The sequence below is a fragment of the Geotrypetes seraphini genome, chromosome 1, assembly GCF_902459505.1.
Source record: "Geotrypetes seraphini chromosome 1, aGeoSer1.1, whole genome shotgun sequence".
Taxonomy (NCBI): Eukaryota; Metazoa; Chordata; class Amphibia; order Gymnophiona; family Dermophiidae; genus Geotrypetes; species Geotrypetes seraphini.
The window spans coordinates 263873783-263894107 of record NC_047084.1 but is presented as its reverse complement, the minus strand read 5'-3'; the positions used below and the strand labels follow the sequence as shown (position 1 = coordinate 263894107).

Sequence of the window (20325 nt, the reverse complement as noted above, 5' to 3'; positions counted from 1 at the left end):
AACCTGAGGATGATTTTAATTAGTTTGCTAAATATTTTGAAAAAAGATGAGTTTTCAATTGAGTTATAAAGTGCTTGTAAGAGCAAGCACTACGCAACAGTGGCCTAAATTCCCTGTCATAGAAAGCAGCCTGAAATGCTAGTGTATGTTCCAAGAATTTTTTTGCTCTTACAACCTTGAGCGACGGAAAATTAAACAATGTATGTGATTCTCTCCTATGTTTATGGAATACTATGAAAAAATCTATCGGTCATATAGTTTGGACCAATACCATACGCAACTTTGCAACAAAGACAACCCAGCTTAAACAAAACACGCGCCTCTACTGGAAGCCAATGCAACTCATGGTAGAAAGGAGTTACATGATCATATTTCTGTTTAGACCATAAATTAATTTGACCCCCATATTTTGAATCAGTCCATGTCTAGCCATCTCTTTCTTGGTACATGTCAAATAGACACTGTTACAATAGTCGAGAAAACTTAGAAGTAACGACTGAACTAGAAGTTTAAAGGCCGGTAACTCAAAATATGATTTTATGGTACGCAGCTTCCACAATGTGCAATAACCTTTTTGCAACACAGCATCTACTGGCTTTTTCATGGTCAAGTGTTGATCTATAACAACTCCCACTATTTTAATTGTTGGATTGATCTTATAGAATGTTGAGTCTATAATAATTGATGGTTCATGTAAAATTCTAGGTGGAGATGCAACAAATAATTTGGTCTTATCATGATTTAATTTGAATTTAAATTCTTGCATCCATGATTCCATCAGTTTCAGTATAGATCAGGGGTGGGGAACTCCGGCCCTCGAGGGCCGGAATCCAGTCGAGTTTTCAGGATTTCCCCAATGAATATGCATGAGAGCTATTTGCATGCACTGCTTTCAATGCATATTCATTGGGGAAATCCTGAAAACCCCAAACCCGACTGGATTCAGGCCCTCGAGGACCGGAGTTGCCCACCTCTGGTATAGATTCAATTATTTGGGTAATATGAGATATCGCTGTATTACAAGGAATGATGATCGTAATGTCATCAGTATAACTAAACAGTCTAGAGCCCAGTTTGTTCAAATGAAACCCAATAGAAGATAGATACACATTAAATAATGAGGGGGAGAGGCTGATACTGTGAAAAAGAGGGGTGAAGCAACTACTACATGCCATTAAGTATAGGTAGGGAAAAAAAAACCTCTAGTTGTAGTGATGTAACAAATTAAATTTTAGCCATGTTAAGATGGCAGTGACCAGGCAGCCATGTTATCATTAGATAAACAAGCCAAGATCCAAGACTGGACTCTGGGTGAATATTATTGTACAGAAACAGCTCTGAGTCACTGGCATAATGATAGTACTGAAATCTGTGAAAGGAAATACAAAAGAACCCCAAGTTTATTCAATTCTAAATAAACAAAAATATTATGTATTCCCTCTATGTGCGCTTTTCGCAGTATTGCACAAAGTACTAGGTCAAAGTACTTAAGTACAAATAAATGTGAAGTTTGATACTTAAATAAAAATACAGTGATGAACACAGGAAAAAATGTAGAATATTGTGTATAATTCTGGAGGCTGCAACTTCAAAAAGATATACAAATGAAAGAGTCTTTCCAGAGGAAGGCTACTAAAATGGTGCGTAGTCTTAATCATAAGGAGTATGGGAACAGACTTAAAGATCTCAATTTGTATACTTTGGAGGAAAGGCGAGAGAGGGGAGATACAATAGAGACGTATAATAATACCTACATAATGAAAATGCACATGAGTTGAGTCTCTTTCATTTGAAAGGAAGCTCTGGAATGAGAGGGCACAGGATGAAGTTAAGAGGTGATAGGCTCCGGAGTAATCTAAGGAAATACTTTTTTACAGAAAGGGTTGTAGATGCATGGAACAGTCTCCTGGAGAGTGGAGACAGAGACTATGTCTGAATTCAAGAGGGCCTGGGATAGGCACGTAGGATCACTCAGTGAGAGAAAGAGATGATTACTGCGGGTGGGCCATTTGGAGTTTATCTGCCATCATGTTTCTATGTTTCTAATATAATACTTTTCTTTTTGAATAAAAAGTAAAAAAAGTACTGCAACTACAATGAATGCAACTACCGCTAACATGTTTATCCTAACAACTTTATTGCTGTACATTTCAGTCCACTTTGATATTAGTAAAAATAAATGTTAAAAATGACTGTCGGTCATGCGAGTACACTTGTGAGCCATTAATCCTGCACAGTTAAAAAAAAAAAGTGTTCAGCAACTGCAGTGGATTTTTCAGTCTGATAAGAAGTTTCTCCAAAACAGGCCAGGCTAAAATATTACTGAAGTCTTCTGATGGGTCTGCAGATATTGATCAAAGGCATCTCTGTCCAAAATACTTGACATCTGTATAGCAAAGAATACTTTCATTATTATTATTATTATATGCACTAGAAGTAATGCAGTTTACTTCATCACTTGTATCTTAATTTTCATCTTTGCTATCGTTGTCATGCTGTCCAGTTACAAGGGCCGCTTTCACAAAATTAGAATCAATTTTTTGTCTGATGATAAACTGTTTGAATATCTGAGAACTGATGCAAGTATTAAGGCCAGATAAGCAGATTTCCTAAGGGCAATCAACCCAGTGTATAGTACTACTATTTATCATTTCTATAGTGCTGCAAGGCAGAAACAGCCCTTTACATATAACATTAAATAGATGGTCCCTGCTCAGAAAAGCTTACAATCTAATTTGAACAGACAGACAGGACATCTCAGGATTGGAGAGTTTCTAGCAGAAACTGTGACAGAGCTGGGCACAGTATGCAATATTGATTTTACATTATTTGCTTGGATTAGTAGAAAAGAATATATTATAAGTTATACATGATTACATATGATATGGTAAGGGTGGGAGGGGAATAAATTTCATTAATTTGATTGTAATAGAAATTCAAGTGATATCTGTAAGTTTGTAAGTTTAAATGTTATTTCTGTTTACACTTGTAAGTTGTAAAAATGAATAAAGAATAAAAAAAAGAGCTGGGCACAGTGCTCAGGAAAGGATTTACACACACACATGTCACACTGTGTAGTGTTCAGAACAAAAAGAACTCTTTATTAAACAGTCTGTTTTGTTTCCCTTAATGGTTTCTTTTCCGAAGAAACAGCTATGCTTTTCAAGTTTCCCATTACTTTCAGTTTATATTCTCAGTAGGGCTTGCCACGCCTCAAACACAGTCTTTATCATAGTTCCAAGAAACAGTTTAATGCAGCATTCAATCACAGCTCTTGTCAGGCATTAGAATAAAGGCAGAGTTTTCCACATAGAAGAATCTTACTTCCAGCAGATTCTATCAGCAAAACAGCTCTTTCATTCAGCTTCCCTAGTTCCTATGTTCTCTTTGGGGCCTCCGTAGGGGACAAAGCTGGTTCACACAAACAGCTTGTGAAACCAAAACAAGAGGACACATGACTCCCCCCCCCCCCCCACTCGCCTAGGCAGTTGCCTGCTGTATGCAGTCAGGGTTGTAGCAAACTATAATTGCATTCCATGCGACTTGCCCTCCATGGTGCTCCCATCCTTTCTTGTGCTATGCCTATGATATATCAGACTTTAAGTTCTGAGTCTATAAAATATTGAGTGGAGTGGACCAACCCTTGAGTTAATAACCATGTGGAAACATTAAACAGTTCTCCAGATGTAACAGATCTGAAGCATCAGGGCAATTGAAAACACCAACGAAACACCAAAATAGCAGGCTCTGTGGGCTTTATATCAAAGCCTAGCCATGGAAACTACCTCCTAATCCTAGGACAGAGAGCATTACTGAAATGGGATGGAGGGAGAGTTGGACATTGAGAAGAAAATAAATTCTGTAATACTGCTTGGCTGAAACGACCATTTCATCTGGAATAAGATTCTAGAAGTAATGAGATATGAATGTGTGAATTGAGAACCAGATTTCATTAATAGAAGTGGACCGTAAGAAAGTAGCTGCTGCTGCCATAGCTCGGACCTAATGTGCTGTAACACGTCTCTCGAGCTGCAGCCCAGCCTGAGCATAGCAGAAGGAAATACAGGCCGCTAACCATGTGGAAATAGTTCTCTTGGCTACAGGCCGGCCCAATCTGTTAGGATCAAAAGAGATGAACAGTTGAGGTGAAGTCCTGTGTGGCTTAATCCTTAGTATGTAGTAAGCCAAGGCACGCTTATACACTTTTCCCTCCGTATTCGCTGTGATAGGGGATTAACAGAACCGCAAATACAGAAAAACCGTGAATAACTTTTTCATATGTTAATCACTGTTTTCTATTAAAAAACCATCGTGAATATGGTGAAACCACAAATAACATGGTGAGAGACCTGGCCTGTTCCTGAAGGAGAGGCAAAACACGGTGAAGAAAGTGCTGGGAATCAGGGATTTTCTCTGTAAATGCTTGGAATCAGCGATTTCTCTATGCAAGCTGATGTAATTTGGAGGGAGGAGTCAGAAAGCTAAAAACCGTGAATAATCAAAACCGCGATTGCTGAAACTGCGAATATGGAGGGAGAAGTGTAGTCCAAAGTGTGTAGAGTTGTTTCTCCAGGATGAGAATGAGGCTTTGGGATAAAAACTGGAAGCACAATGTATTGATTCAGGTGAAATTCCGTGACTACTTTTGGGAGAAATTTAGGATATGTCCTGAGAATCACCTTGTCATGATGAAATATTGTGTACAGAGGGATCAGAAACCAATGCTTGAAGTTTACTCACTTGACGAGTGGAAGTGATAGAGATCAAGAAGACCACTTTCCAAGTGAGAAACTTAAGATGAGTAGATACCAGTGATTCAAATGGCATCTTCATCAGACTGGTTAGACTACATTAAGATCCCAGACAATTGGAGGTGGCTTGAGCATAGATTTGGAGTTGAAAAGTCCTTTCATAAACTGGGAAACAAGCAGATGAGTGGCCAGAGGTTTATTGTTGACAGGGGCAGGAAAAGCACTAATAGCACTGAGGCGAACTCTGACCAAAGAAGTCTTACGTCCAGAATTGGATAAATGGAGAAGATAGTCCAACATTGAAGGAAGAGAAGAGAAGGAAGCATCCGGGTCATAGAGATTACACCACAAATTGAAGCATGTCCACTTATGTTGATAGCATTGCTGAGTAGAAGGTTTTCTGGAAGCAGCTTTAACAGCTTGTACTGAGTCTGAAAGATTGAAGTCAGACCAAGAGATACCAAGCTGTTAGGTGCAGAGAATGCAGATTGGGATGTAAAAGAAATCCTTGACAGAGTGAGCAGAGATGGAAAGATCTGTAAAGGAATTGGATCCTTGAAATCAGCTGAAGCAGGATGGAAAACTAAGGTTGTCTAGGCCACTGAGGAGCTATAAGGATCATGGTGGCTGATTTGTGCTTGAGCTTGAGAGGGTTGAAGTTGTGACTTGGGGAAGTTGACTTCGAATCCTAGAAGCTGGAGAAAAGTTATTGTCATCTGTGTTGCCAAATGCACTGCTTGAGGAGATGAAGCTTTTATTAGCCAATCGTCCAGATATGTAAACACTTTAAACCCATGTACATAGAGTTGCTGCTACTACCACTAGGCACTAGGTGAGTACTCTTGGAGAAAAAGCCAGGCCGAATGGCATAAATTGTTGATGAGCTATCCAAAAATGCAGAAACTTTCTGTGATTGGGGTGTGTGTAAGCCTCTTTGAGGTCTAGAGAGCACAACCAAATGCTTCATTCTAGAAGGGGGTATAGGGTTCCTAGAGATAGCATGCGAAACTTGTCTTTGACTAGGTATTTATTTAAGGCTAAGAGGTCGAGAATTGGACAAAGACCTCCCGTCTTTTTTGGAATTAACCTTTTCCTATCGTAATAAATTTTACGTTACGCTGGTTCCAATCATAATTATCACTACTGTCCGCTACATTTTCTGCATCAAAGTCCAAATCATTATCCAACTCAGACTCCGAACTACTTGGTAATAAATAGATGGGACAAATGATAGGTAGAAGGTGTACTGTATGTCCCATGCCATGGGACATACGATGGCAACGACATTTTTGGAATGTCCCGTCATCCAGGACACATGATAGGAAAAGGTTAATAAATACCTGGAGTAGAACCCCTGATTTTTTCTGAGAAAGGGTAACTACTTCTATGACATTTAGTTAAAGAAGAGCTTCGATTTCATGAAGAAGAAGGGACGTCTGTGGAGATGTGAAAGAGAACTCTCTTGGAGGATGGTCTGGAGCAGTGGTCTCAAACATGTGGCCCGGGGGCCAAATGCGGCCCGCCAGGTCCTATTTTGAGGCCCTTGGTATGTGTGATCATAATCACAAAAGTAAAATACAGTGGAACCTTGGTTTACAAGCATAATTCGTTCCAGAAGCATGCTCGTAAACCAAATTGCTCGTATATCAAAGCAAGTTTCCCCATAGGAAGTAAGGGAAACTGCTTTGATTGGTTCCACCTCCTCCCCCCCCCATGAGGCTACCGGCGCTGCTCCATTCTCCCCCCCTTGAGGAATCCGACGCTGTTCCAAACCCCCTCCCCGCGATCCAGCTTCCCCCCCTACGAACCGGCATCCCTCCCCCCGCTCGCGGTGCCCCCCCTCCACCGCAATCCTACTTTCCCCCCTCCCGAGCAGTCAATGACACCCTTTACCCGACTTGGCACCAGTGCCAGTACCCGAAGATCCTCCCTCTTCTGGTGCGGCTGGGCGGTGCGTCGGAGATCCTCCTTCTTCTGGTCTGGGCTGGGCTGGACTGGCTTTGAGCATTTGCACATGCTCAAAGCCAGTCCAGCCCAGCCCAGACCAGAAGAATGAGGATCTCCGATGCACCGCCCAGCCCAGGCCGCGCCAGAAGAGGGAGGATCTTCACTGGTGCCAAGTCGGGTAAAGGGTGTCATTGACTGCTCGGGGGGGGGGAGGGGGGAGAAGTAGGATCGCGGTGGAGGGGGGCAACACGAGCGGGGGGATGCTGGATAGCGGGAGGGGGGCGCTTGTACAGCGAGGCAAGCTCGGTTTACGAGGCACCAAGTTTGCGAATGTTTTGCTCGTCTTGCAAAACACTCGCAAACTGGTGCACTCGTAAACCGAGGTACCACTGTATAACAGTTTCTTGATCATATGTCTCTTTAACTATAAATTACAATATTATTATTACGACTTAGCCAAAAGGAAATATTTATAAACTATAAAGAGTTTTACCTCATGCAAAATTGTCATTTCTTTAATAAGACAGTAATTATTTTTTCTGAGGCCCTCCAAGTACCTACAAATCAAAAATGTGGCCCTGCAAAGGGTTTGAGTTTGAGACCACTGGTCTGGAGGAATGGTGATAAAATGGAGAGAGTAACCTTCCTTGAAGACCTCGGTTAGAGAATGACACGGGGACAAATTTGTCCCAGTCTCCACAGGAACTCAATTTCCCCATCCCGTCCCCATGAGTTGTTTTGCTGTCCCTATCCCTGTAAGCTCTGCCTTAAATATACAAGCCTTGAACTCTTATGATTTTAAAGTGTTTGAGGCTTGTGCAGATGAGGACAGAGCTTGCAGGGATGGGACAGGGACAGCAAAAGGATTCGCGGCGATAAATGGGAAAAGATTTCCCGCAGGGGCGGGGAAAAATTTGTCCCTGTGTCATTCTCTAACCCAGGTGATGAGTCCAGTGCCGATGATACAACAGAAGTTGACCTCCGATGGTTGAGGAGGAATTTTAGGTGTGCTCTCTAAAAGCACATAAAAAAGACTGGACTGGTTTCTGAGATGCTGAAGACTGGGGTTTCTGAGGTCTCTGTCGTTTCTGCCTCTTTTATGGCTTAGAAGAGAAGGAATTTGTTGGATACCGCCTCTTTATAGGAATAAGAATTAGATCTTTGAGGAGGCTTAGATGGTTGAGCCTTAATCTTAGATCCTGTTAAAGTATTCCAACTCTGCTCATGCCAAGTAAGTCGCTGAGTAGCTTCCTCCACCCTGCCCTGAAGAGTTCTTCACCAAGGCAAGGGATGTTGGCTAGTCGGTCCTGAAGATTGATATCCATGTTGGAAACTCGTAACCAAGTAAAATTCTTATGATCATCAGAACAGCACAGAACATTCAGTCCGCCAGCCAGCGCTAAAAACCTGCTTTTGTAAAAAAAAAAAGGGAGGGGGTTAGTTTGCGATTACTTATTCCATACTGGGTGAGGGTGGTTTCTGTGTCCTGTGTGTATGAAAGACATGGTTTTCTGTTAGCGTTGACCAGCCTTGTTTGGCGAAATGCAACAGGCATGGTTCCTGGGAGCACCTTGAATAAACCTAATTTGAATCTCCTTATTGTCTGCTGATCTTCTTTTGTTCCACGTTGGATTTTTTTTTGTGGACCGCTTGCCTTGTTGTTTTGTTACAAATTAACATAGTGGAGTGGAACGTACCAGAGGAGTTACAGATTTGGTTGTGGGAAATTTTGTGGCTTTCTGAATGAGTTGTCGCTGCACCTTTGGAATAATTTTGGCAGGCCGGACACTCCTGGAAAAATTCACCACAGTTCCATGTCTTCATTGTTTGGAGATAACATAAGAACATAAGAAGTTGCCTCCACTGGGTCAGACCGAGGTCCATCTCGCCCAGCGGTCCGCTCCCGCGGCGGCCCATCAGGTCTGCGACCTGTGAAGTGGTTTCTGTCCACTTCTATAACCTACCTCAAGTTATATCTGTGCCCTTCAATCCCCCTATCCTCCAGGAACCTATCTAAACCCTCCTTGAACCCCTGTACAGAGTTCTGGCCTATCACATCCTCCGGAAGCGCATTCCACGTGTCCACCACCCTCTGAGTAAAAAAGAACTTCCTAGCATTTGTTCTAAACCTGTCCCCTTTCAATTTCTCCGAGTGACCCCTAGTTCTTGTGGCTCCCCACAGTTTGAAGAATCTATCCTTATTCACTTTCTCTATGCCCTTAAGGATTTTGAAGGTTTCTATCATGTCCCCTCTAAGTCTCCTCTTCTCTAGGGAGAACAGCCCCAGCATTTTTAACCTGTCGGCGTATGCAAAATTTTCCATACCTTTTATCAGTTTAGTCGCCCTCCTCTGTACTCCCTCGAGTATCGCCATGTCCTTCTTGAGGTACGGCGACCAGTATTGAACACAGTACTCCAGGTGCGGGCGCACCATTGCGCGATACAGCGGCATGATGACTTCCTTCGTCCTGGTTGTGATACCCTTTTTGATGATGCCCAGCATTCTGTTTGCTTTCTTTGAGGCTGTCGCACATTGCGCCGATGGTTTCAGTGATGTGTCGACCATCACCCCCAGGTCCCTTTCAAGGGTACTCACCCCTAGCAGTGTTCCCCCCATTTTGTAGCTGAACATCGGGTTCTTTTTCCCTACATGCATGACCTTGCATTTCTCTACGTTAAAACTCATTTGCCACTTTTTTGCCCAGTCTTCCAGTCTCGTTAGGTCTCTTTGCAGGTCTTCACAGTCTTCCGTGTTTCTAACCCTGCTGCAGAGTTTGGTGTCATCGGCAAATTTGATAACCTCACATTTTGTCCCCGTCTCCAGATCGTTAATAAATATATTGAATAGTAGAGGTCCCAGCACCGACCCCTGTGGAACTCCGCTCGTGACCCATTGCCAGTCTGAGTATTGGTTGCTGTATTTTGATGGATTATTGGATGCTGTATTTTGATGGATTCTCAGAACTTTAGAAATGACTTTGTAACCCTGAATATATTTCAACAGTTTGTTTTTTTTTTCCTCATCTCCTCTGTAATTTCATTTGTTCATGGCATAAAGTTAATCTTTTGTAAACCGCATAGAACTTCACGGTACTGCGGTATATAAGCTGTTATTATTATTATTATTATTATTTATACATATGGGTTAAAGTTGGATGACATAGAGTGAGGCAGTTGAGAGGAGTTGCAAACTTTGTTATTAATATAGACTTATGTTTCAGATAGTACTACTGCTGTACAATGCATTTGAATACTTTTATATACGTATGGAAAGAGTTCTGAGTTAAAGTCTTGAGCAAGTAGGTGGGAATGGAAGGAAGAGGGGATTTGTTCAGAGATGTTTGGTGCTTGCATAGAACTAAAACTATACACTGGCACTGGTATGGTAACCTTTGTTGTTTTTTTTGAGTTTTATAATAAAAGAAAAAAAAGAAATACAAGTGGAAATAAAGAAGTAAATAAGAAAACAGGTAAATAAATGGGGCGGGGCTAGGAGGCAGGTGTACTTGTGTGCCTAGGGGCACTCAAATAATTAATCCTGCTCTGCTCATGCAAGCACAGTGCAAGCAGTAGTGAAGTTTCTAAAAACTTGAAGTGGTGGTAATCCACTTTTACCACAGTCCGTACCGGGCTCTGTGGATAACATCACCACGTGTGAGAATGTGTTGCCTGCTTGTCCAAGGATAACTATCAGGGCAGGATTAATTCATTGAAGGCCCCTAGGCACACAATTACACTGGGCCCCCTGCCCCGCCCCACCCCACCATGTGCCCAGGCGGAAACAGGAGGCTGCGTCAGAGGGGCAAGCAGCACCACTTGCAAAATTATAGTTCCCGTTGCCTTTCTTACCCGCGTTGCCTGCTTGTTTTACTTTCCGGTGGCAGAGGGAAGGCCCCGGGGAAAGCAGCGAAGCAGATTGTTCAGTGCTGCCGCTGCTGCGCTTTTCAGAACAGAGATGGGATGGGAAGGAGGGTTGGATATTGTCATGGCCCATTGTTCTGTGCTGCTGCTGCTGCGCTTTTCAGAACGGAGGTGGGATGGGAAGCAGGGATGGATATGCTCACGGCCCGACTGTCAGATGACTGCAGCTGGGAAGGAGGGATGGATACTCTCGTGGCCCAGCTGTCAGACGGCCGCAGAACGCTAGTGGGCCATGGACCGGAGGTTGGGGACCCCTGCTGTATAAGATCTTTTGATATGATTTACTCTTTTCCAAGTAGGTATGAATTCCTTCAGACACTTGGCTCCTGGAGCCTCTAGATCAGGGGTGTCCAACCTGTAGCCCGAGGGCCGCATGCGACCCCGTGAAGTATTTTGTGTGGCCCCGGTCGAGGGCAATGCAGTGTTTTCCTCTGCTGCCCCCAGGTGTTTAACGTCTTGCCAGCTCCCTCCTGTGTCTTGCTGCAATGTTTGCACGTTTGTGCAGCTCCAGAAACATTTTTTTCAGTCAATGCGGCCCAATGAAGCCAAAAGGTTGGACACCCCTTCTCTAGATCAAAGACACCTGGCTCCTAGAGCCTGCAGGTTTTGGTCTTTTTGTTATTCAGAGGAATGTTCTTCTAGCACAGGGGTAGGTAATTCCGATCCTCGAGAGCCGGAGCCAGGTCAGGTTTTCAGGATCTCCACCATGAATATATATGAGATGGATTTGCATGCACTGCCTCTTTGAGATGCAAATCTATCTCGTGCATATTTATTGTGGATATCCTGAAAACCTGACCTGGCTCTGGCTCTCGAGGACCAGTACTGCCTACCCCTGTTCTAGCATATCAATAGAAACATGATGGCAGATAAAGGCTAAATGGCCCATCTAGTCTGCCCATCTGCAGTAACCATTATCTCTTTCTCTCTCCGAGAGATCCCATGTGCCTATCCCAGGCCCTTTTGAATCTCTGTCTCCATCACCTCTTCTGGGAGACACTTCCATGCATCTACCACCCTTTCTGTAAAAAGTATTTCCTTAGATTACTCCGAAGCCTGTCACCTCTTAACTTCATCCTATGCCCTCCCATTGCAGAATTTCCTTTCAAATGACAAACCAAAAGATCTGGAGACATCTCATTTACCTACACTAAAATCACCAGGGATGATTACAGCAGTCAGACCTGCCTGTGAAACCTCCCAAAAGCCTTCAGTCATGCCAGCATAGCTTAGCTGAATTATGGGTCCTGAACAACACTGTGTATTGTAATGCTTACAGTGCATATTTGAAATGTAGGCGTAGAAGGAACAAAGTTCTGAAACCCATTCAGTGCAGTGCAATGAGTAACCCACTTGAGTGACTGTAGTGTCTTTACAGTTACAATCCCTCAGTATGCAAGGATTTAAGCATCAAGTTTCTTCCCAAAAGATTAGAGCTTTAATTTTTTTATATATGCTCATCACAGTCTCCAAAATGATAAAAATATGGAAAGTATGCATTTAAAAAAAATACTTAAAAACAGATGATCACATTACAGAGCGTCATTTGAGTAACTTACCAAATGAATAAATAAGTAGTCCAATATAAAGCATGGTTACACTACTGGCCCATCCAATCAATATGAAAGCTGGAATAAGAAGCATCATAGCCTGCAAATATAAAAACTATTTAATCAACTCTGTATTTGGAGAAAACCAGCTTTGAAGAGAATATTTAGATCTACACTTCCTAAATTTTACTGTATTGTTGGATTTACACAGACAAGCTAAATGTATTAACTATAATAGTTGTTAACTAACAACAGGGGAATCACGAGTCACACACACATGCATATAGCATGCCTCTGTTCAAATGTACAGCTAAGAAAAGTCACCTCCAAAAGAGGACAAAGGAAGGAGCGCATGTATGACTAGTAATTGTCCTGTCTTCACAGCCTTCAACATGTAATCTACTCTGTTTTAAGTATAGTTGTGGGATTCCCAGCTAAGGGTTGCATCCAGGAAAACAAAAGGAGAGCATAATTAATTTCACCAAGAGTGCAAAAAGCAAAGTTACTTACCATAACAGGTGTTATCCAGGGACATCAGGAAGATATTGTCACATGTAGGTGATGTCATCCACAGAGCCCCGGTATGGACAGTATTAAAAGTTTATCGCTACAAACTTCATGACTGCCCACGCCACGCCACGCATGCATGAGTGCCTTCCCGCCCAACGTAGGCTCGTGGTTCCTCAGTTCCGTAAGCAAGCTAAGAAGTCAACCAGGGGAGGAGGGTGGGTTGTGAGAATATCTTCCTGCTGACCCTAAATAACATCCTTTATGTTAAGTAACTGTGCTTATCCCAAGACAAGCAGGTAGCATATTCTCACATGTGGGACTCCCTAGCTTACTACAATGGGATGGAGGGAGTGTTGACCATTAAGATTCCAGATAGTAGTGAGATGTGAATGTTTGAACTGAGGACCAAGTAGCAGCTTTACAGATCTCATCAATGGGAGTGGAACGTAAGAAAGCAACTGAAGCTGCCATTGCTCGGCTCTTTTGTGCTGTTACATGACCCCAGAGTTGTAGCCCAGCCTGAGCATAGCAGAAGGCAATACAGTCCGCCAACCATGTGAAAATAGTTCTTTTAGTTACAGGCCAGCCCAACCTGTTAGGATCAAACAGTTGAGGAGATGTTCTATGTGGCTTAGTCCACTGTAAGTAATAAGCCAAAGCTCATTTGCAGTTCAAAGTATGAAGAGCTATTTCTCTAGGGTGAGAACACTGGAAGCACAATTGATTGATTCAAATGAAATTCCATGACTACTTTCAGTAGGAATTTAGAATGGGTGCAGAGAACTACTTTATCATGGTGGAAAAATGTAAAGGGTGGGTCCGCCATCAACACTTGAAGCTCACTCACATGACAAGGGGAAGTGATGGAGATTAGAAATACCACTTTCCAATTGAGATATTTAAGATGAGCCAAAGAAATTGGTTCAAATGGAGGCTTCATCAGTCTAGTGAGAACAACATTGAGATCCCAAACCACTGGAGGCAGTTTGAGAGGTGGTTTGATATTGAAAAGTCCTTTCATGAATCTGGAAACAAGGGGATGATCAGTCAGAGATTTATCGTCGACTTGCCCATGAAAAGCACTGATAGCACTAACTCTGACTGAAGTGGTTTTAAGACTTGAGTTGGATAAGTGGAGAAGGTAATCTAATACTGAAGATATAGAAGAGGATGAAGCATCCTGATGATGAAGATTATTACACCACGTTGAAAACCATGTCCACTTCTGTAGGTTAAAAAAAAACCCCTCTTGAATTACTTTGAGAACCAACAAATCGGTTGTTATCAGCATCCAATGTTGCTGGTATAATTGGAGCTGACCTCTGATTGGCTGGGAAAGACTGAGCAGGTTTTTGAGGAGCTGTTGGCTGAGATTTTTGAGACCACTGTTGCTTTTGCTTCTTCTGCTGAGGTGGATGAGGGGCAGAAGGTTTAGCAGAATATCACCTCTGATATGAGGAGGAAAGTTTAGATGACTGTGAAGCCGAGGGAGGCTTAATCTTCGTTCTGACCAAAGAATTCCAGTTCTTTCATGTTGAATCAACTTTTGCATGGCTAACTCAATAGAATCACCAAAAAGTTTTTCTCCTAAATATGGAATGTTTGCCAATCTGTCTTAAAGGTTGATGCCCATATCCGAGACTCTCAACCATAGCAGATGCTCTAGATGACAACTTGAAGGCATCATAAACTGACCTCACTAACTACTTTCTATTTTGGGCAAGAGTACAAAAGATGTTGAGAAATTCCTGAAGATGTTGTGCAGGAATACATTTGTCAAAGGTGGGCAATTTTCGTACCAGATGCTTAAGATAACAGGACATGTAGAAATTGTAATTAATGACTCTGTTCACCAACATAGAATTTTGGTAAAGGTGACCTCCAAATTTGTCCATAGTCCAGCCTTCATGTCCTGGTGGCACTGAGGCATAGACCCTCGAAGTAAAAAGACTTTTTCAAGGTTGATTCCACAAGTAATGACTGATGTTGAAGTTGTGGCTTGTCAAACCCCACAGAAGAAATGATTCTATAAATGGAATCAAGTTTTCTTGAAGCTACTATGACAATCAGAGGCATTTCTCAATTCTTGAGGAGAACCTCCTTGAGAATGCCATGCAGCGGTAACTTGAGGATTTCTTTGGGAGGCTCATCATAGTCCAAAGCATCCAAGTATTCAGCACTGAAGCTAGAGTCAGCTTCTAGTTTGACAGGTAGGTCTTTGCCTGTCTGGTATATTTAGTAAAGACAGTGTTTCTGTAGGAGATCTTGTTTTCGGAGGAGTTTTCTGTGGAGACGGTTCCGAAGGGGTGTCATAAGCCTCAGTTGCAGAACCAGTGAGGTCACCTTCTGATTCAGAATGTAAATCAGAATCATATAGAAGCTTTGGAGATGCTGTGTGTCGAGGAGATCAATGCTTACGACGTTTTCGGTACCGATCCGAGGAAGATGATGAGTAGGATCGGTGAACAGCTCTTTTGCTCTTTGAAGTATGCGATGAAGATTGATGCTTCCTTGACCACAAGCACTGAGTAGAAGAACGACACCAATGTCTCAAACCAGTGGATCGATGCACTGATGGAGAGATGGACCTTCGATGCGATGATAAATGTCAGGGAGTAGAACATCGAGCCGAGGATCGACGATGTCTCTGTGAAGATCCACTGCGGTCCGGCTCATCTTTGGTTTAAAAAAATGGGAACATATCACCCCATACTTCCAGATACTCCACTGGTTGCCAGTGGAATCCAGAATACTCTTTAAGTTTGCCTGCATCAGCTACAAAGCTATTTTTGGGATGCTACCAACTTACCTCGCCTCTCAATTCATCCTCAACAGCTCTAATAAGAGCTCTCGCAGAATAAATCTCTTTAATTACCCATCCCTGAAATCATGTCTTTATAAGAAGTTCCTAGATAGAATGTTATCATTCCAGGCAGCCAAACTGAACACACGACTCATAAAACCAATTCTCGAGGCCACTTCTTACGCCGACTTCAGAAAATCACTGAAGACCCATCTCTTTAACAAATTCTAATTCCTAATTCTTGCCCAATCCCCCTCAGCTATCCTCATCCCAATCCTCAATTCTCTTAATTTTAGATTAACTCATCCTTCTTTCCATTTGTAAAGGTATTCCACCCAAATTATTTTCCCCTGCACCCCAATCTCTGACTAGATACTTCCTTTTGATTCAAACCATCTTGGTTCTCTTCCATTTGCAATTTGTATCCCAGAAAGTACTTTTTCTGTTCCCCTTACATCTCATACACTCATTGTATGTATCTCGTTGTAAACATCTCTTACTCTCATTGTATGTAACTTGTTGTAAACCGCTTTGAACTTATGGTATAGCGGCATATAAGAAATAAAATTATTATTAATAATTTTGAAACTTTTAAATTATGCTCATAAAGCAGATGTACTATGCGCCATTTGGGGTCCTCTTACCTATGAGAATAAAACTATCTTATTTTTTCAAGACTATTCAAGGTTTTGTTGCTGTGGAAAGCGTACTCTCCTCTTTGCACTGAGTTACATGTCAAACATGTGCAATTCGTTCTGCTCTACCCGATGAAGTTGGAAATCTTCTATGATAGCAAGAACCACCTGTTTGAGTCTCCGGATACTGCAGCCACCTTCATAAATCAAATACTGTGTCCTTCCTGGCCAGCAGTTTGATCTGAGACCGGTGTCTTGGGCTGAATTGGTTCATTCTTTGAACCTGTAAAAACTGCTTTCGCTTGGCTGTTGGCGTTTGTTACCACGCCAATCCATCGGCGATGGAGAGCTATCTGAACATTTTGACTGGACCGACTGAGTCTGCTGTCCGGAGCCTTGGTGGCATTTTGCTTTTTCAACTCCAGAGAGATGGCGGTTCCTCTGTTGGCGCCCTTTTCTTGATGTTCTGTGATTCAGCTTGCTTGGATTTTCCATTTTGTTGTTCTCTGTCGTTTTGTACTGATCCCTGTTGCTCTATTATGCCTTGGCTTTTGTTTGTCTTGAATTGGGGGGCACTATGTGGATGTGCAGGGTGGGTTGTGGGTCTATTACTGAGCCTGGTGGGTGTCCCAGTTGTATTCTTTATGAGTTTCCGGGGACCTTTACTTAATGCACCAGCTGGAGTTTTCGTTAATTACCCTATGCACTGTTGGGGTTCTGTACTTGGTCTAATTTCTTGGGCTGGTTGTGGCAGGTTTACTGCACTCATCTCTGGGTCAGGAGTTTTTGAGTCCGGTTGGAGTCCTATCCTGGCCTCGGGATGAGTGCCAGGGTGGTTTCTTTATGCCCTCCCTATTTCTTTAAGGGAGGATAAGGAATTTGGAAAATTTAAAAGTAACTTAAAAACTTTTCTTTTCAAGGATGCCTTTGCAAACTAATTTTATTATCTTACTACCCTACTTTATTTTATTATATTTTTTATTTGTTACCCTCTTGTATTTTCCCTTAATGTCTTTTCTTTATTTTAATGAATTGTATTTCATCCCTTCTCACCTAATGTTAAGAATATGTTAAATTGAGTGTAATTTAGTCCTTTTTAAGTATTCGTATGTATAGCACAGTTACTTACCGTAACAGGTGTTATCCAGGGACAGCAGGCAGATATTCTTGACTGATGGGTGACGGCACCGACGGAGCCCCGGTACGGACACTTTTAGAGTGATTGCACTCTAAGAACTTGGAAAGTTCTGGATACCGCACCGCGCATGCGCGAGTGCCTTCCCGCCCGACCCCGGCGCGCGGTCCCTCAGTTAGTATAAGCCAGCTAAGAAGCCAACCCGGGGAGGTGGGTGGGACGCAAGAATATCTGCCTGCTGTCCCTGGATAACACCTGTTACGGTAAGTAACTGTGCTTTATCCCAGGACAAGCAGGCAGCTATTCTTGACTGATGGGTGACCTCCAAGCTAACAAAAAGAGGGATGGTGGGAAGGTTGGCCATTAGGAAAACAAATTTTGCAAAACAGATTGGCCGAAGTGACCATCCCGTCTGGAGAATGTATCCAGACAATAATGTGATGTAAAAGTGTGAACTGAGGACCAAGTAGCAGCTTTGCAGATTTCCTCAATAGGCGTGGAGCGGAGGAAAGCTACAGATGCTGCCATAGCTCTAACTCTATGGGCCGTGACAGAACCTTCCAGTGCCAGTCCGGATTGAGAATAGCAGAATGAAATGCACGCTGCGAGCCAATTAGATAGCGTACGTTTAGAAACAGGGCGTCCCAACTTATTAGGATCAAAAGATAAGAAAAGTTGGGGCGAAGATCTGTGGGGTTTAGTACGGTCTAAATAGTAAGCTAAAGCCCTCTTACAGTCCAAAGTATGAAGAGCCTGTTCACCAGAGTGAGTGTGAGGTCTTGGAAAGAAAACAGGCAGTACAATAGATTGGTTGAGATGGAATTCAGAGACAACCTTTGGGAGAAACTTTGGATGTGTACGCATAACCACCTTATCGTGATGAAAGACTGTAAAAGGTGGGTCAGAAACCAGTGCATGGAGCTCACTGACCCTCCTGGCAGAGGTGATAGCAATGAGGAAAAGTACCTTCCAAGTGAGAAACTTGAAAGCGGCAGTAGCTAAGGGTTCAAAAGGAGGCTTCATCAAAGCAGAGAGAACCACATTAAGATCCCAGACCACAGGAGGTGCTTTTAGAGGTGGTTTTACATTAAAAAGACCTCGCATGAATCTAGAGACTAGGGGATGAGCTGAAAGGAGTTTTCCATGGATGGGCTCATGAAATGCAGCAATAGCACTGAGATGGACTCTGATGGAGGTAGTTTTGAGACCAGAGTTAGACAAAGAAAGTAGATAGTCCAATAGGGTCTCCACTGCAAGGGACGTGGGATCATGACGATGAAGAAGACACCAGGAAGAAAACCGAGTCCACTTCTGATGGTAACATTGCAGAGTGGCTGGTTTCCTGGAAGCATCCAGAATAGAACGAACGGGCTGAGACAGAAGAGAATCCTGTGAAGTCAGCCCGAGAGATACCAAGCTGTCAGGTGTAGAGACTGGAGGTTGGGATGTAGAAGGGTCTCCTGTTGTTGCGTAAGCAGAGAAGGAAACAGTGGAAGCAGAAAAGGTTCCCTGGAACTGAGTTGAAGTAGAAGGGAGAACCAATGCTGTCTGGGCCACCGTGGGGCAATCAGAATCATGGTGGCTCCTTCCCTCTTGAGCTTGAACAATGTTCGTAACATGAGAGGCAGAGGAGGAAAGGCATACAGGAACAGATTGGACCAATCGAGGAGAAATGCATCCGCTGCCAGACGGTGAGGAGTGTATAGTCTGGAGCAGAAGAGAGGCAGCTGGTAATTTTGAGGAGCTGCGAAAAGGTCGATCTGAGGAGTGCCCCACTGAGCAAAGATGGACTGTAGAGTTAAGGGATCGAGTGTCCACTCGTGAGGTTGGAGAATTCTGCTCAGCTTGTCCGCTAAGTAATTCTGCTCTCCCTGAATGTAAATCGCTTTCAGAAAGAGATGGTGATCTATGGCCCAAGTCCAAATCTTCTGGGCTTCCTGGCACAAGAGGCGAGAGCCTGTCCCACCCTGTTTGTTGATGTAGTACATGGCCACTTGATTGTCTGTGCACAACAGAAGGACCTGAGGATAGAGAAGATGTTGGAAAGCCTTGAGGGCATAAAACATCGCTCTGAGTTCTAGGAAATTGATGTGATGTGTCATTTCCTGCACTGTCCAAAGACCTTGAGTTTGGAATTCGTTCAAATGAGCTCCCCAGGCATAAGGGGAGGTATCTGTGGTGATGATCAGTTGATGAGGAGGTAGATGGAATAGAAGACCTCTGGAGAGATTTGAGGATATCAACCACCATTGTAGAGACTGACGAAGAGATGATGTCACAGATATGTGCCGTGAGCAAGGATCCGTCGCTTGTGACCACTGGGTAGCAAGGGTCCACTGAGGAATGCGCAGGTGAAGACGTGCGAGGGGGGTGACATGGACTGTGGATGCCATGTGACCCAAGAGTATCATCATTTGTTTGGCAGAGATGGAACGTTGTGGAAGTACCTGCTGACACAGAGATTGGAGAGTTTGAAGACGGTTGGACGGTAGGAATGCTCTCATGAGGACTGTGTCCAGCACCGCTCCAATGAATTGAAGTCGTTGAGTGGGGAGGAGATGAGATTTGGGAAAATTGATCTCGAACCCCAGAAGCTGTAAGAACAAGATGGTTTGATTGGTGGCCAGGAGAACTGTTTGAGATGAGTTGGCCTTTATCAACCAATCGTCCAGGTAAGGAAACACCTGAAGGTGATGGGAGCGTAGGTAAGCAGCTACCACAATTAGACACTTGGTGAATACTCTTGGAGATGAGGCAAGACCGAAGGGGAGAACTTTGTACTGGTAATGACAGTTGTTGATCATGAAGCGGAGGTATTGCCTGGAGGCTAGATGGATTGGAATATGAGTGTATGCCTCTTTGAGGTCGAGGGAACATAGCCAGTCGTCTTGATTGAGAAGAGGGTAAAGAGTGGCCAGAGAGAGCATCTTGAATTTTTCCTTGACCAAACATTTGTTGAGATCTCGAAGATCTAAGATGGGTCTGAGATCTCCTGTCTTCTTTGGAACCAGAAAATAACGGGAGTAAAACCCCTGCCCCTTCTGGTCCAGAGGAACCTCTTCGATAGCGTTTA

The 20325-nt window shown here is 43.2% G+C and overlaps 1 protein-coding gene across 2 annotated transcripts in view; it reads right to left on the bottom strand.

The window, feature by feature from the left end:
• The window catches only part of MFSD10 (major facilitator superfamily domain containing 10), a 134904-nt gene that overhangs the window by 31584 nt on the left and 82995 nt on the right, over nucleotides 1-20325 (bottom strand). Inside the window, exons 9-10 of one of the 2 annotated variants that reach the window (XM_033950482.1) lie at nucleotides 12179-12269; nucleotides 2209-2386 (exon numbers count right to left, since the gene is read on the bottom strand). In XM_033950482.1, coding sequence (XP_033806373.1) covers nucleotides 2355-2386; nucleotides 12179-12269 — 123 coding nt within the window. In that variant the 3' untranslated portion in view covers nucleotides 2209-2354. Of the gene's footprint in view, nucleotides 1-2208; nucleotides 2387-12178; nucleotides 12270-20325 lie in introns of those variants that run through there. The other variant, XM_033950473.1, reaches the window with a different exon arrangement.